The sequence below is a fragment of the Tenrec ecaudatus genome, chromosome 16, assembly GCF_050624435.1.
Source record: "Tenrec ecaudatus isolate mTenEca1 chromosome 16, mTenEca1.hap1, whole genome shotgun sequence".
NCBI classification, from domain to species: Eukaryota; Metazoa; Chordata; class Mammalia; order Afrosoricida; family Tenrecidae; genus Tenrec; species Tenrec ecaudatus.
In genome coordinates this window covers 79573582-79590523 of record NC_134545.1, presented here as the reverse complement: position 1 = coordinate 79590523, position 16942 = coordinate 79573582, and the positions used below count along the sequence as shown (strand labels likewise).

At 38.2% G+C, this 16942-nt stretch overlaps 1 protein-coding gene and 1 pseudogene across 1 annotated transcript in view; both read right to left on the bottom strand.

The window, feature by feature from the left end:
• Window positions 1-516: 516 nt before the first annotated feature.
• LOC142429416 (eukaryotic peptide chain release factor subunit 1-like) lies at window positions 517-2382 on the bottom strand (annotated as a pseudogene).
• Window positions 2383-3909: 1527 nt separating this feature from the next.
• The window catches only part of TBC1D12 (TBC1 domain family member 12), a 98290-nt gene continuing 85257 nt past the window's right edge, over window positions 3910-16942 (bottom strand). Inside the window, exons 10-13 of the mRNA XM_075533734.1 lie at window positions 10598-10726; window positions 10218-10327; window positions 7671-7929; window positions 3910-5724 (exon numbers count right to left, since the gene is read on the bottom strand). Coding sequence (XP_075389849.1) covers window positions 5656-5724; window positions 7671-7929; window positions 10218-10327; window positions 10598-10726 — 567 coding nt within the window. The 3' untranslated portion in view covers window positions 3910-5655. The remainder of the gene's footprint in view (window positions 5725-7670; window positions 7930-10217; window positions 10328-10597; window positions 10727-16942) is intronic.

Below are 16942 nucleotides of genomic sequence, written 5' to 3'. Positions count from 1 at the left end.
TCCAACATTTCACCACATATATTTCTTCTTAATCAGTCTAACCTGAGAATGTCACTTAAATGGCTCACTGCAAATCACAGCAAATCTTCTCCAGACAAAATAAGAAGCAACCAGTAAGATGTCACTTCTACTAAGTTTTGAAAGTTGAAAGCAGATAGGGTATTTTTGCTTCTATGTATGAAGGTTAAAATAATCGCCCCCCCCCCCAATGAAATACAAGGACAGTTTTCACCATCAAGTAAAAACTGGGGTTCTTTTTAAAATTAGCCCATAGTTAGTTGTATGCTGCTGCTCTGACACGACACCAAAGTGCAGGGTTGGTCCTGGTTCAGTGTCCGCTTTTGTTGCAATATCCAGTGCTCATGGAGTTAAGTTCTGAGAATGTTCCAGTCGTAAGGCAGGGATCTGTTTGTGTTCTACCACGGTTATGCTCCTTGGGTTGGATGCTGTAGGGAGAGGCACGGTTTGCTGGTCCCATGTTGACCACCTCGTAGTCATCAAGGGAAAACAATCTCCTTAGTAGTCTATTCCCTGGAAATCTACTCGGTACCGTAAGATACCTCCAATTCCACCAAATCCTTTCACAAACTGGATCCCTCTTGTGATGTATCTGTGACAATTTCCAATGTAGCTCCGCTTTTTTTTGTAGTTGTCAGCAAACCATAATAGGGCATGCATTCAATCAGCTCATGTTCTTGCCCTCTTTGTGAAATGAGATTTATCCTTCTGTTGCTCTGACGTTTTATAGAGAACTCTCTCCTCTTCTGTGCCTTGGCAATGAGGAACGTATATCATTATTTCCAGATTTTCACAGACAATTAGTGTCTTCAGCTCACATTTCCAAAGCCTTTAAGGGTCTAACGACCCTTTCACGAGGGTCACCCAATTCATAATAGTACCGAATTTATAGTTATGAAATAGCAATGAAAATAGTTTTACGGTTGGGGGTCCCCACAACATGAGGAACTATGTTAAAGGGTAGCGGCATGAGGAAAGTTGAGAACTACTGTTTTAGGGTATCTTCAATTCCAAAACAATACTTGCTCCTGTCCTGGCTGATTTATCAAAATATAGTCTCCCATTAGTTTCTTCTTTGAAGAGGACTTCAGTAGGTAACTCAATAGCTTGGTTGAATCCATTTTCACCACTATAAGAGATAGCAGTTAATTTAAAGACATTTAATTGCAACCTCAGATCAAACATATCCAATCCCAATTAGCTTTAGTTCTGTTTTTTAAAGTCAGCTGACCATGTTAAAACGAAACCAGCCACATTCACTTTGTTCCCAGAAATAAGCAGGTGCACAGCAGGTTCAGCTACTTTTTAAAAAAAAATCATTTAATAAGGGGCTCATACAACTCTTTATCACAATCCATACATACATTAATTGTGTAAAGCACATTTGTACATTCATTTGCCCTCATCGTTCTCAAAACATTTGCTCTCCACCTAAGCCCCTGGCATCAGGTCCTTTTTTATGCCCCCTCCCTCATGAACCCTTGATAATTCACAAATTATTTTGTCATATCTTGCACTGACGTCTCCCTTCACCCACTTTTCTGTTGCCCGTCCCCTAGGGAGGAGAGCACATATAGATCCTTGTAATTAGTTCCCCCTTTCCAACCTACCCTCTCTCTACCCTCCCAGTATCACCACTCTCAGCACTGGCCCTGAAGGGATCATCTGTCCTGGATTCCCTGTGTTTCCAGTTGCTATCTGTACCAGTGTACATCCTCTGGTCTAGCCAGATTTGTAAGGTAGTATTGGGATCATGATAGTGAGGGAGGAGGAAGCATTTAGGAACTAGAGGAAAGTTGTTTTTCATAGTTGCTACATCGCATCCTGACTGGCTCTCAGCTACTTTCTTAACATGTTGTTTTTGAATTCTTAAATGGGCAAAGCTCAAGCCAGACTGACATCCTCTCCCGTTTCTTTGGAAGATCCACAGGGAATTTGTCCAGGACTTCTCGTGTCTCCTTGTAGTGTGCCGAAAGGCACACCATTGCCATCTGTTACAATGAAGCAGCTCTGTAGAGGACCTCTGTATGGAATTGGTTGTCACACAAATACAATGACCTATTACTTGGTTTAAAAGTTGACTTTCATTTCCTTTCCTCCTGGTTACAATTGTTCCACAGTAAACAACCAGACCATTTGGAAGTATTTTGGTATAAAGTTTGAGTCTCTGTTGTACGGATGGAATGGCTCCCAGGACTGAACAGCAGGTTTACTTGGGATTTAATGCTAGATGCAGTTGCAAACTCTCCTTCTTGCCATTTGCGCTATCTGGTCTTTGGGAGGAATGATCAATGATATCATGCTTGTGCCATGGCCATGGAATGCCTCCAAGGACCTGATGAGTTTATTGATCTTCCGAATCACCACATTCCTTACGGCAGCACTGGGTCGTCCGCCATCTTACCACCTCCTCCTTCTCAAGGGCCCAGTCTTGGGCGGCAGCAGCCACTCCTCCGTGGCAGTGGCCCTGTACTGCTGAGCTGGTGGTTAGCAGCCTAGCACCTAGCCCACTGTGCCACCAGGGTCCTGGTCACTAGGAATGGTGGAAAGAAATGCAATTTCGTTAACTTCCCAATCCTCACAAGCTTATTAATGCACCAGAGTATTAAAAAGCAATGCATGTTTGGCACACAATCGAAACTTCACAAAAGTTCAATTCATTCTAAGTATTATCTAGTTCACGTCTGTTTTAACTGCACACTTAGTAAGCAAATAATGCTTTCAAAGGTTGTCATTCTTTCTCTCCAGTGGCTAATTCCCCTGAAATCGTGTTTTAAACTTTTGTCCCATTTTAGTTTTCACATGTGAATCAATGAAGATTCTAATTCACTACATTTAGAAATTTATGTTTCTAACACTGTCATCAGCAAAATGATTTGAATCACTCCTTCCCCCATCTCCCCCAGGTAAAACGTTGCTTTCTGGCATTCTCTCTCGTCATGGTGTATGAGGGCTGGCTGACTTTCCAATGTGACTTCCTGTGTTCTTTCCTCCTTTATACGAAATTCTAGCTATTTGAGTAATGTTCTTGGAACATGAAACGTTTTAAGAAAATAAACAAAATAGCAAAATAAACCATGATATTGTGAAGCTAAACGTTTCTTTACAGACTTTGTAGACTCTTAAGAACCGACTGTTAGAGGCAAAAATAACAAGTTCCGAAGCTATAATGAAAGCTATCATCTTGAAGTCCGAAGCTTGGGAAATCTGAACGTTCTTTTGCAAATGCCACCTTTCTCAGTCAAGCAAATCTACTCCAATCAATAGTATATGACGATCGTCAGTGCAAAAGCCACCAGACGAGCTGTGCTAATTACTACAGAGTATTCTAACCAAAAACCTCTGCCCTCAGGTAGATTCCAATGGACATTGATCCTCTAGGGTAGAACAGAATGAAACCTGCAGGGTCCCCACGAGGCTGACATCTTTACGGACGCAGCTTACCACACCTTTCTCTCAAAGGGGGCTGGTGAGTTCAGCCTCTCCCCTGTTGGCTAGAATTGAGCATTGTCTCCATTGTCCCACTTGTCTCCCAGCAGCACGGAAACCGTGCAATGGCTATCTGGGCTAAAGGAAAACTGCGAGAAAAACACCTGTGCACACATCCCAAGTTAATAAATTTCACATTACTTTGAGGATGAATCATGAAAATACACTTGAATTAGAAAAAAATGTTGTCACACAGTGGCCATGTGATAACCACATAGTTCCTATAAAAGAGGTTTCAGGGAAGACATGCTATAATAACTTAGATGCCAGTGCTGCAAATCCAAACGGACCGAAGACCTTATGTAATCCTTTAGAAGGGAAGTCTGTATCCTGCTCTCAGGATATCCAGAGGGGATTAAATAAGGTATCCCCAAATAAGGACGACTCACTTCAAGTAATTACTCTGCTTACAAGTTTTATTTACACAGTAATCATTACTAGTGGTTTTCATGAACTCCTTGTATTTACAATTTATACAAATTTATACTAGAAAGATAAAGAAACTGTACAATAATAGAAATAAGAAAAGGAAGTACAGCAACTTAGGTCAAACTCAGAAAACAAATACAGACAGGCAAGATTTAAAAATTTAGGCATGTAGTATAATCTCAATGAGATTACCACCAGGAGTTACATTTTCTCTATCAGGACCATCAAAACCAAGCAAGTAGATACCACAGTTAAAACAGTCATCCACAAACTTACTAAGCCCCTGGGTTCTTCCTCAATGTTTTATTACGTTACTGGTTCCACTAAACAAGCCCCTATGACAGGAGTCCATTTTTGAGGGTCCCATTGCTAGTCCCTAGGCCCAGAGATTAAAAACACATGAGCATACTCTGGTCCCATAGTCTTAATGATGCAGTATCAAGACTACAGACCATTAACAGATAGTGTACTTGGTTGCTTTAAATCAAACTGCAACATGAAAGCATACTTTAATTCTAATTCTTAACCAAATAGTATGTTATAAAGCATAATAATTCAAGTGACTTATTTTTGTTTCAAAAATTAAATTTATGTATTATGATAGTAAACTTAATGACAATTTATCAGTGATTAATAATTTATCCACAAAACCATCAAAATTAGACTCATTAGAAAAAGTTAATTTTATCTTTTTTCCCCTCTTATATCCATTGATTAGAAAGTTATGCACACTGTTTTAACTGTTAGGAACTTATTAGTGTTAAGATTTCAAATTTTAAACTGGAATTAAATTTTGTTTTTAAAGACAGGAGAGAAATTTTACTCAAAAACGTAGTCTTGCCAACTAGCACGCTATTTAGAACTCTTAGAACTCATTACTTTTTGCTCTTACCAGTGGAGAACCTCATTTATATTTATGGACTTACTCTCAAAATCAAGTCTAAGTCCAGTAAAGTGCAAAGAATTGTTTTCCGACCAGTTATTTAGTTTGTCTAGTGCTAAATTACTAGATGAAGAATGTCTGAGACTAGAAACAGAAATGCTAAAATTCTCTGATAGGAATTCGTTAAAGAATAGAAACAATTTCTTCCAAAAAAAATACAGATACAATACTGAGTAAAAACATCTCAATGAATGCAATTAAAGCAATCTCCTACCAACATTTTCGGTCCCAGATAACCTAAATTTACCCCAACTGGTTAAGTGAAGATAAATGACAATTTGACTGACTTAAATAATATGCAACCAAAATTGTTTATTCTTGGTCTGTATCTTCAAGAGGTCAGGACTGGTGATAATATGTGTATCAATATGTTTGTGTCAAATAGTATTTGGAAGTTAAAGTAGAATTTAAGAATCCCATTCTTTCAAAAAAGCTTTTGTGGTTGTTAAAAAAGAAAAGATGTAAAAAGTTGAAGTGTCTCCAAAACTATTTAAAAATTTTATTGCATTAAACTGTTCAGTTCAAATTATGGAGTATGAACCAGCTATCTAATTTTTTTCGTTTGTAAAATAGCTCCTCCTAGAAAACACACCTTAATAATACTGTCAATTGGCATTTCATTACTTTAGCCACGGAGTTTAAAATACACAGTTTTCCCTCTCTTGATTCCATGGGATTTCTCCAAAAATCTCCTACATGCATTTCACATAGAAGCAAAAAAAAAGTTTTATCAAAAAGGCTTTTTAATATTTCCCTTAGTCTGCTCATTTTGAAGATCAGCTTTTCAGAGCTGGACTGTTGTTCTTGTCTCCTTCTTTGACATCCTTCATCACAGACGCAAAGACCTGGAAATTACATAAAATAAAGGTTAATCTTCCAACACTACCACCCAGATGAAAGATATTCCAGTAACTATATATTTATCACAGGGGATCTGAGACAGACAGACCTGGCCACCTGTTACTGTGAAGATTATAGCCTTAAATAATCCCTATGGGACATACTCTGTCACCCAGGGTCACTAAGTCAAATAAGGGCACCTGACATAAACAACACCAGCAGTATGAAAATGCTTTAATATACTTGTCTTCTCATAAATTATCACGCTCAAATTCCCTTACATTTATAAACACAATTTTATGGAATAGCCACATATTCTGAAATTATTCAGTGATTAAAGAATTTTCCTGATGAATATTTCTATATTCCATTTTCAGAAGTATGAAGTTAAATGTTATGGTCTGTATCATTTATGAACAAGTGATAAGACTGTCTTAAATTTAAAAAAAAAGGGGGGGGAAGACTGTCTTTTATTTCTACTTTGACTACTAGTATGTTTGCTTCCATCACAAAAAAACAGCATATAAAAATCCAGAATCTATGTACAAATATGCTTGATACAATTGATGTATGGAATGTTTTAAAAGCTGTGAAAGCCACCAATAAAATCTTTTTTAAAAATCCAGAATCATACATTCCATTCTTTTGACAGCAAATGCTTTCTACATACTGTTGTTGTTAACCACCATCAAGTCAACTTGTGACTCACAGTAACTTCATGTGCCGCTGAGTAAAATGCTGCCCACTGTGCTAGCCCACGATCAGCTGCAGATCAGATTCTTGTAATCCACTAGGTTACCATTGGCTGATTTTTAGGAAATGGCCAAGCCTTTCTTCCTAGTCTATCTTAGTCTGGAAGCTAAGCTGAAACCTGTTCAACATGACAACAATACACTCAATCCTCCAGTGACAGGTGATCGACATACATGAAATGCACTGGCCAGGAATTAAACCGAGGTCTCCTGCATCAAAGGTAAGCATTCTACCACTAAGCCCACCACTGCCTCATTCTTTATCCATACACATTGCTACTGAGTCAATTCTGACTTGTAGCAGGTGTTAAATAAAACTGTTATGTCATTGAAATACCAAAATAATTATATAATTGCTCTGGGAAATCCATGGTTATTGTGGGTTTTCATTAAACATATAACATGTTACTTGACTTTCAGAAAAATAGAACCAGAGATTTGGAAAGGTTAAAAAGGTGGGGGATGGGGTGGACATTCCCTCACAGAAGGGTCACAAGGAAGAGACAAGGCAGTCAGGCTGCAGGACAGCATTGATGAAACATACAGCTTTCCTAATGCTTCCCACCGCCCCACCCCCCACTATCATGACCCCAATTCTACCATACAAATCCAGCTAGACCAGAGCATGTACACTGGTACAGATAAGAGCTCACAACACGGGAATCCAGGACAGAGAAACCCAAGGAACAATAATCCGAGTAATGATACCAAAAAGGAAAAAGGAAGGTGATGGAGAAAGGGGGAACCAATCACAGTGATCTACATATAACCCCCTCCCAGGGGATGGACAATAGAAAAGTGGGTGAAGGGAGACAGTGGTCAGTGTAAGATATGAAGAAAAATTTTTATAAATTATCAAGGGTTAATGGGGGGGGCACAATGAGCAGATACCAAGGGCTCAAATAGAAAGAAAATGTTTTGAAAATGATAATGGCAACAAATATACAAATACGCTTGACACAATGGATGTATGCATGGATTGTGGGAAGAGCTGTAAGAGCCCCCAATAAAATGATTTTAAAAAGGAGGGTGTCAACTCTGCTTTAAACGTTTGCTTTGTCGAAATATATATTTTTTATTTGAAAATATACTTTCAAATTTATTTATTTATTTAAAATCAGGAGTAACCCTTGAGTAATACAGAACTCTACACGAAGTCAATCCATGTCTGAGAAAGATATAAGAAACTGTCACCCTACCTGAGTCCATTTTTTGGTGCTATTCTGCATCTGAATAGCTGCAATACAGCTGAATAGCTTTTCTGATGTAATGTCTTCTGGTAATTTCGTTAAAAACTGTGCTATATGAATAAAGTCCATCTGTAGGAGGATGTCTTCATATAATCGGAGGATTCCTAATCCAGTCCTAAATAAGAATTCCTCCCCATCTCTGCAAAATACATCCCAGACTCGGCAGGCTAGATCAAGTGGTAATGATTTGCTATACAATGTGAAGATCCTAAAATTAGGGAGAAAAATACTCATTGAAATTTTTCATTCATTTATTCACTCACTTATGAAGCTTCTTTCTGAAACCAGAAGTTAATTAGAAATAACAAGACAATAAGTTATGGCTCCTTTCCTCAACAAAATGGGAAATAAAACAATAAACAAAATTATTTTAATTTATAGCCTTACGTAGAGGTAGGGCTTAATACAAATAAGTGGCAAAATAGGCTGGATGTTAAAGGTTCAGATTCTGAAACCACAATGCCTGCGTTTGAAACCTGGAATTGTCATTTACTGACAGTGTTACTGTGAACAAGTTTTTCATCCTTTATGTGTTCAGTTTTCATATTAATAAGGGTAATATTATCACCTACCTCAGGATTGTTTTGAAAATTGAAGGAGTTAATAAATGTGCTTAGAGCAGAGTCTGGCACATAAAGGCTACTTATTAGCCTTGCTGTGGGAGGAACGCAGCACCATCTTTTAGTACCAACAGAAACCCACAAGTCTGACCTCTCTTCTGTTTCTTCCCTTACACAGGCATCCACTTCAGTTCTTCTCCCCACGAAGCTTTACATACTACTTCTTTTGGAGCACGTTAAGTTCTCCAACACTATCTCACCCCACCCTTCCTGGCATGTATGCTCATGCGACTCTTTATTTGGTGGCGCTTTTGGATATCATTCCTTTGGAGGAAACTGGCGGGGGCGTGGCGGGGGGAGGTGTTGCTAAAGGATTTATCTTTAAGGTGCCTTGGCAAAAGAAAAAAGGTAAAGTTTTTTAATTTAGAGTGTGTTTTTAAGGAAGTGCTGGGGGATAGGAAGAGTCTAAAGGTTCTCTTTCCCCTCCCACAATGCCCTTACTCTCTTTTCCTGCTGAAATGATTCTGCAATTGATATATAATGAGCTAAACAGACTCAATGAAACAAAAATCAAAGATCCATGTCTACTCCTTAAATTACAAATACATATTTTTTACAAGTACTCTTAGTAGAAATACTAGCTCACTGTACAAAACAAGAAAGGGCATAGCAGTGTCTCCATGCAGTTTTTAGTACCACTGGTCACTCATTAGTTCTACCCTGCTCGCCATGTATCAGTCTCCATGCTGAAGTGCCCCATCTTAGTCCTAAAGACTAACAACTGGAGTTTGTTATTTTGTAGAATCAGACTTTGATCTTGGTTCTCCTCCAGGTCTCATGATATAAAATCTTTCTCCTCCCTCCTGTTTTGGGTCCCTCCCAGAGGAACTCTAATTCATCTTAGTGTGGATGGAAGAGAATACATTGAGAGTCCACTAAAAGGAATATATTGAAAAATAAATTAGTTTTTTTTTAAAAAACTAAATAAAACAAGCCCCAGCAACTGGGAATATATCTGCTTTTATCAATGCCATTAGGTTCTTATTTACTTACTATAGAAAAGCTTAATATCATTTCTATAAACCCTTTACATGAATTCAATTTAAAGTTTAAATACTCCATAAGCACTCTTAAACAACCTATCTTAAGATTAACTGCTATATTTCTCTAGCAAAATTCACTCCTATTTTTAATCAACAGGCAAGTCGAAATTCTTAAGAAAATCTGCAGATTTAACTCCTTAGGCAAACCCTGGATGTTAATACAAAAGAGCTGGGGTTGTAAAGGTCAAAAAAGACATTTGGACTAAATAAATGATCATTTCTCCCTCAGGGACCTGAATAGAAACTTGAATTTTTAAAAAAAGCCTCTGTAAAGAAACACTATTATAAAGATCATAGGGCTTTATCTATTACAATGACCACCAGCCCTCGTGTATTAGGAATAAAGAATAGCAACCCACTCATGTTGAGAGCTTAGTGCGTACAAGGAAATGAAATGAAATAATCCATGTATAAGCGTCTCACTACAATTCAAGATAAAGATATGTCTATTTTATAAATAAACTGAAATACAAACCAAAAGCTTCTGATTTCAACCCAGAGTCCATGTTCTTGAATAAAATGCTCTTAAAAAAAAAAGTGGTAGATTTCTCTACTTGTAAGGGAAACAAAACCAAATTCATGACCACGGAGTTGACTCTGACTCCTAGACACCACACAAGACAGAGCAGAACTGCCCCCGTGGGTTTCCAAGACTGTAACTCTTCTTTTTTTACTGTAACACTTTACGGGAGTACAAAGCCTTCTCTTTCTCCCACTTTGTACGGAAAGGGTCTTCTACATGCATGGCCCTGGATTTACTCTAGCTCCTAAAATGCATCACAGTTTATATTTTAATCCCTATTTTAATATGCGCTATATATGTCATGACTTACCAGTCTATCAAGTATATGTCAGGTGTAAGATTGTAAGACTTGAAATGAAGAAACAGTTTGGAGAGATTTTCTTCAAAGAATACCTCAAATGTTGCAAAATATTTCAACATCTACAGATAGGAAGAAATATCAATAAAAATTCTTGGAGCATATACTCTAAAATATATGTATTAAATCCTTAATCAAGCATTAATAGAAAATCTTGTTTAGGAGTGCTTTCAGAATCTTCTCATCAACCATTCATAAATCTACAATTCAATGAAAACTTTATATTAGATCAGATTATTTTAGTTTCCAAATGATTGCCTGTCCTAAGATTGAGTTCATATGACAGAAGTCTATAGTTAGAGAAAAACACGATCCACTCCAAATGTCCATACCATGCTGTGATCCACACGGAAAAAGGCCAACTGGCATGGCTTATTCAGGAGATTTGCAAATGCAATGAAAGCATGTGCCTCTTCCAAATTGAGAATGAGTACTGCTGCAAGGAAGGACATCCCTTGGACCTTAAAAAGGAAAATTAATCAATAAAAACGTGCTTATAATGGGAATTTTATAGTTTATTTGCTTGTAGTATTGAAACATTGCAGTGACCTCTAAAAGTAGAATCAGCCATACACATTTTCTTCTGATTAGCCGTATGTAAAAGTCAAAATGGATAATCTAGTGACCAAACGTCTTTGTAATTTTACATTTCCTTTTTCATGTGGTATGGCTTAAAAAAGTATTAGGAATTATTTTTTAATAAAGAAAAATATATCAGCTTTTACTTGCTACAAAAGTATCTCAGAGTGTTTTGCTCTAGTTTTCACTCAAGCTGAATGTTCTCACCAAAGAATTCAGAATCACAAAACAATCAGGTGATTGTTTTCACTATTACAACAAATCTGTCTGAGGAAAAATGAGAAACTAAGAATAAGGGGAAACTGAAAAGTACTACTAAAATTCCAAGAAAGAGGAAATAGTGTGTTGAAAGAGTAGGGTTAGATTCCCGAAGAAGCAGAAAGAAGAAACAAAGGACAAACATTTTAATATGGGAAAGAAACTAGAGCAAAGGCACAGTAATAGAATAGTAGGACAAGTCTGGCACAATAGCACAGATTCCTAATAGGAATAATGTAAAAACTTTGGGAAAGTAGGATGTACTTATAACTATGGAAGGCTTGGAATAAAAAGCTAAGCTATATAGAGGTTTGTTTCTGGGTTATGGACAGATAGTTAACATTTCTGAGCAGAGAGGTGAAATGAAATATTGTTCTAGGAACATTCATTCTTTCATTAAAAAAAAAACAACTTTATAGGGTAACATGTACTTCTAGTAGAGGATTATATATTGGACTCTTTCCAGCCAGTGTATTGAAAAAGCTGCTTAAAATCACTATCTGGTTTTTTGTTTTTTCAATTCTCTTTTGTTCTAATTCAAAGGGTGGCAGTCTGAACACCCCCCATGGTCTACTGAGTGAAAACTTCCTGTCCTCAAATCTATCCCAACTCCTAGCAACTCACCTTGACACTGCAGGACAGAACAGAACTCCCCCTTAGGTTTCTGAAGCAGTAACTGTTTACAGGAGCGGGCCTCATTTTTCTCCCACGGGACACTGGGGGCCTTGAACTGCAGATCTTGATGTTTTAATAGTCCAAAGCGTAACCCACTACACCACCCAGAAAACTAAACTCTTTGTAGTAAGTCTACTCTGTAACACATGGGGTGACCATTATTCAAAACCAACAACAGCAATGGGTTCTGGGTGGTTGTTTTTTTTCACTCTTTAGCATACATGGGAGTAGCCCTCCAAAAAACCCGGAATTGTGCTGGGCGGAGAGAGCTGGCATAGTACACATTATTCTACATTAAGTGAGCATCCAGCAACTTGCTCTGAGTTAGTGCACCCAGTGGCATCGCCTGGGAAGGTTCTCTCTGGTCACAGTGAATTTTTTCATAAAAGCAGTTGTACTCGAACCTCATTTTTGTGATGGCCGATTTAAGAGAACAGCACTGCAGCTGTGAAATTTTCTTTCCTGCTCGGGAAAAACGCCTCAGAAACTGTAGTAATGCCGAACACAGCTTACAAGGACAGCACTATGGGAAAAACTCGAGTGTTAGAGTGGTTTTCTTGTTTCAAAAAAGGTGAAATGTCCTTTGATGACAAACCTCATTCTGGACGTCTGTCAACTTCCTGAACGGGCAAAAAGGTTGACTAGGAGTGCATTTGGAGTTCATTCCACAAGGTCATATTGTTAATCAAGCTTTCTATTCAGAGGTTCTGAAAGGACTGTGGAACAGTGTGCAACAAACAAAAAAGGGTCCTGATTTTGCCTACACATCAATGCACCTGCTCACGCAGCTATCTCAGTGTGCCAGGTTTTGGTAAAAAACATGCCTCTCTTGCTCCACGCACCTTACTCACCTGACCTCACTCCATGCAACTTCCTTATGTGTCCGTAAATGCAGAGGGACATGAAAGGACAGAAATTTGACTACATAGAAGAGACGGGGAAAAAACGAGGGAGGTGCTGTCAGCCATTCAAACAGATGAGTTTGAAAAATGTTTCCAAGAATGGAATGGCAGATCTGACAAATGTATTAAGTGTAATGGAGAGTACTTTGAAGGTGGAAAGGTTGTTTTGAAAAAAATTTAAATACACAGCTTAAAAAAAAAGTCCAGTCCTTTTTGGTACCCCCTCATGTATCATCGTGCCCTGGAGGTGTAGTGGGTACATGTTGGGCTGCTAACCACTCGTCAGGAGGAACACCAGGCTCTCTACTTTCATTAACAGTTACAATCTCGCCGCGCCTTCTTGAAGCCCTGATCCTCCTCCTCGTGGCTTCTGCCGGCTCCAGGCTCCACCCACCACTTCTACTGGACATGGACCCCAACTGCTCCTGTGCTACCAGAGGCGCTGGCACCTGCGGCTCCTGCAAATGCAGAGTGCAAACGCACGTCCTGCAAAAAAAGCTGCTGCTCCTGCTGCCCTGTCGCCTGTGCCAAGTGTGCCCAGGGCTGCATCTGCACAGGGGCATCGGGCATCAGACACGTGAAGCTGCTGCGCCTCATGGGGGAGAGCCCTGCCCAGTGTGAACAGAGGCTCACCTGTACAAAGACGGAGTTTTCTTTTTTTCATACAACCCTAGATGTTTCCTACAATCTTTTTTCTACAAAATATATGAAAGATGGTAACAAAAGTTGGTGACTTAAAAAAAAAAAGTTATAATCTCAGAATCCTACAAGGGACAGTTCTGTCCTAAATCAGAACTCACTAGAAGGCAAGGAGTTAACGTACAGCAGTTTGACACCTGATGCTTCTCTTGCTGGGCTCATCAATGATACTTTAGTGCAAACACCAATGGATGCTTTCTAAACTTTGTAGAATTTCCTTAGTATTTGTGAAATTTTTCCATTTTCTTGTCTTTATTATTTTAAATTGTAAATTAAGGGGGGGTTAGATTTCAAACTGTCAACTTTGCATTCAATAATTCTAACCACTCAACAGCTGCTCCCCACATATTTGACCCCAGTCCTCTCTAGGGAACTCTAAGCCCCTTATACAATAGGCCTAAGAAAGCACTGCTTTCACAGCAGCATGTAACACTGGTAGTCCTCACCCAATCCCACTTACTACTACTCTGAACAATGAGACCTAAACAAAGGAATAATTCGAAATATGGGTTTGGTGAATGCTACTGGCTTCCTGTCATTTATACAAGTATATATCTGAAACTGAATCCCATTACACTTAGATGATAGAACAAAGAGTAATAACAATTTTCATGTAGTGACCTCTTCCATACCACACCTCTTTATCAATGAATACACAGCTCCCGAGGGAGTCCCAAGAGGACCAATAAAGAGACTCGTAAAAAGGAGTACATGTTGGTGCTAAGGGTTCCTTTAAATGTAACTGGAATGTAGCCAAGATAACAATTATTTTTAAGACACCCTGAATAAAACCCACAGATAAAACCTTTATGTGACGTAGATATTCAGGATGTGTTCCTCATTGAGGAAATAGGCCTGGTGGTGGAAAGCACTCAGTACACAGCTGCCGAAGAAAGGGTCGGCTGTCTGACCCCAGCAGCTGCTCAAGGAGAGGACGCACCAGGATGCTCCTCTACGGGGCACCACTTGGGAAACCCTGTGAGGGAGGAGTTCTCCTCTGTCCTAAAATGATCATCATAAGTCATAATTGACTCCAGGGCTTTGTCTTGGATTTCTTCATTCAGGTCAGGCAGCTAAAAACCTATGTTATCAAATCATATCCTGATATAGATCCTCCAGTATAGTTTATAAAGAGCAAAGATAGGCAGCTCCAGGTAAAGTATGTATTAAGAGCATACAATGCCCCCCAACACAATAAGAACATATTATAAAAATCCTCTTTGATAAAAGTATAACAAAAATAAACAAATGACCAAAAAAAGTGTAATAACAGCAACAGTATTCTAATTTTTCCAACTTTTTTTGTATACATCAGGTTAAACAAGTATAAGCATAATAAGTGTAAGTGATTGGTTTTAGTCTTACTAAAGCCTTAGAAACAGGAAATTAATAATTTTAATGATTGGCAGCAAATGTTTTTCAAATTCAAACAGCTAATAGTCTCTATTTTCAATAAAACTGAAGGACGACCTAATTAAGTTATCACATAAGATCCTTACATTTTTTAAACTTCTATATTTATCAATTATTTACCTGGTTCTCTAATACACTTGCTGTTTTGATCAGTAGTATATTAATAAATATGTCACAAATCAGAAGAAAAACTTTAAATATTGATAATATTATGAGTATTAGAAATAAAACCAGTTTTTAAATTTTAATTTTCACTTGTTTATTTGTGTGTGGAGTTTCTGGGTGGCATAAAAAGTTAAGTGTTCAGCAAATAATTGGAAAGTTAATAATTCAAACACATTCAGAGTTGCCTAGGAAGAGAGGTCTGATCATCTGATTTCAAAGTCACAGCCATTGAAATCCCTGTAAGTGAACTTGTACTCAGCATAGATAGGACTGCCATGAATTTGAATCCAACTTGACGGTAAATGGTACTAGTATAATTTGTAACAAAAGTACAATAAGGGTATTACCAAAAGATATTCAACCAAAAAATACTTAAATAAAATTTTATAAAAATAAAATTTTGTGAGAGCAATGAAATAGAAATATGCATACAAGTTCAAAGAAAACTATTAATCAAGAGCTTTTCTTGTACTTTTATTAAATAGGTATCAATATGAAATCACTATAGTATTTAATTCCATATAGGGTACTTTTAAATATTTGAAATGAGTTTTATTTTTAAATGTTACTATTTTAAAGTACTAAAAATCAAACCCTTTGCAATGATTTAATCTTATAAAACTTAAAATGTCAACTTAAAAACGTGAAGGGGAAACTTAGTTTTACAACTAATTTACAGAAGTATTAAGTAAGAGAGTTGGAAGACAGTCAAGAGGACTATCTAAATTTAGTCTTTAATTCTGCAACCTCTCCCTCGTCATGCAAGCGTAGCATTCCCCCTGCCTCAGCATGCCTTCCTGAGCACTCTCTCTCCTCTTGGGGAGACCCACCCAAAGACCAGCACTTTGAAGCCACCAGCTTCTCCAGGGGAGAAATACAGCAAGGTGTGCTTCCTTAGAGATCAACTGATGGAGGAGTGCGATTCTATCTAATGGGCTCACCACGAGTCGAGTCGTCTTCAGTTCAACAGTAGTGGATTGGGTTTACTAGTTTTTGTGTTGTTTTGCTTAATTTTTGTTTCTCTGTTCATTGTTTCTTGTCTATACAAACTTCTAAATTCTAAGCACCACAGGGAAGAAAATTTACATTTGTTTACTCAGGTATCACATGTGCCTACCATAATGCCTGGGGTACATAAGGGGACTTCAAAATCCTTGCAGAAAGATGAAATAAAAAGATAATGAAAAAATTTCGTGAACTTTTGAAGCTTCTCCATATAGTAATAAATACAAAATAAATATTTGTTGGATACACGAATGAATGAAAACCAATGAAGGACATGGAAGCAGCACACCAGCCTTTGTGATCACGAGGTAATGAAGGGATCAGTTACCGGGCATCAAAGAACAAAAAATCTTATCATTGTGTGCTCACCTTCCCGACACAATTGCTGAAGACAAATGTGGGCATCAGCAAATGTAGTGAAGAAAGCTGATGGTGCCCGGCTATCAAAAGATATAACGTATGGAGTCCTAAAGGCTTGAAGGTAAACCAGCTCAGAAGCAACAAAGCCCACATGGAAGAAGCACATCAGCCCGTGTGATCACGAGGTGTGGAAAGGATGAGGTATCAGGCATCAAAGATCAAAAATATCATATCATGGTGAATGAGGGGGAGTGCAGAGTGGAGACCCAAAGCCCATCTGTAAGCTATTGGACATCCCCTTACAGAGGGGCACGAGGAGACAAGCCAGTCAGGGTGCAGTATAGCAACGATGGAACATACAACTTTCCTCTAGTTCCTAAATGCTTCCTCCCCAACACCACTCTATCATGATCCCAATTCTACCTTACAAATCAGGCTAGACCAGAGGATGTACACTGGTACACACAGGAACTGGAAACACACGTAATCCCCAAGACAGATGATCCCTTCAGGACTAGTGGTGAGAGTGGCGATACTGGGAGGGTGGAGGAAAGGTGGGGTAGAAAGGGAGTGTACGTTATTACAAAATAATAATTTATAGATTATCAAGGGTTCATGAGG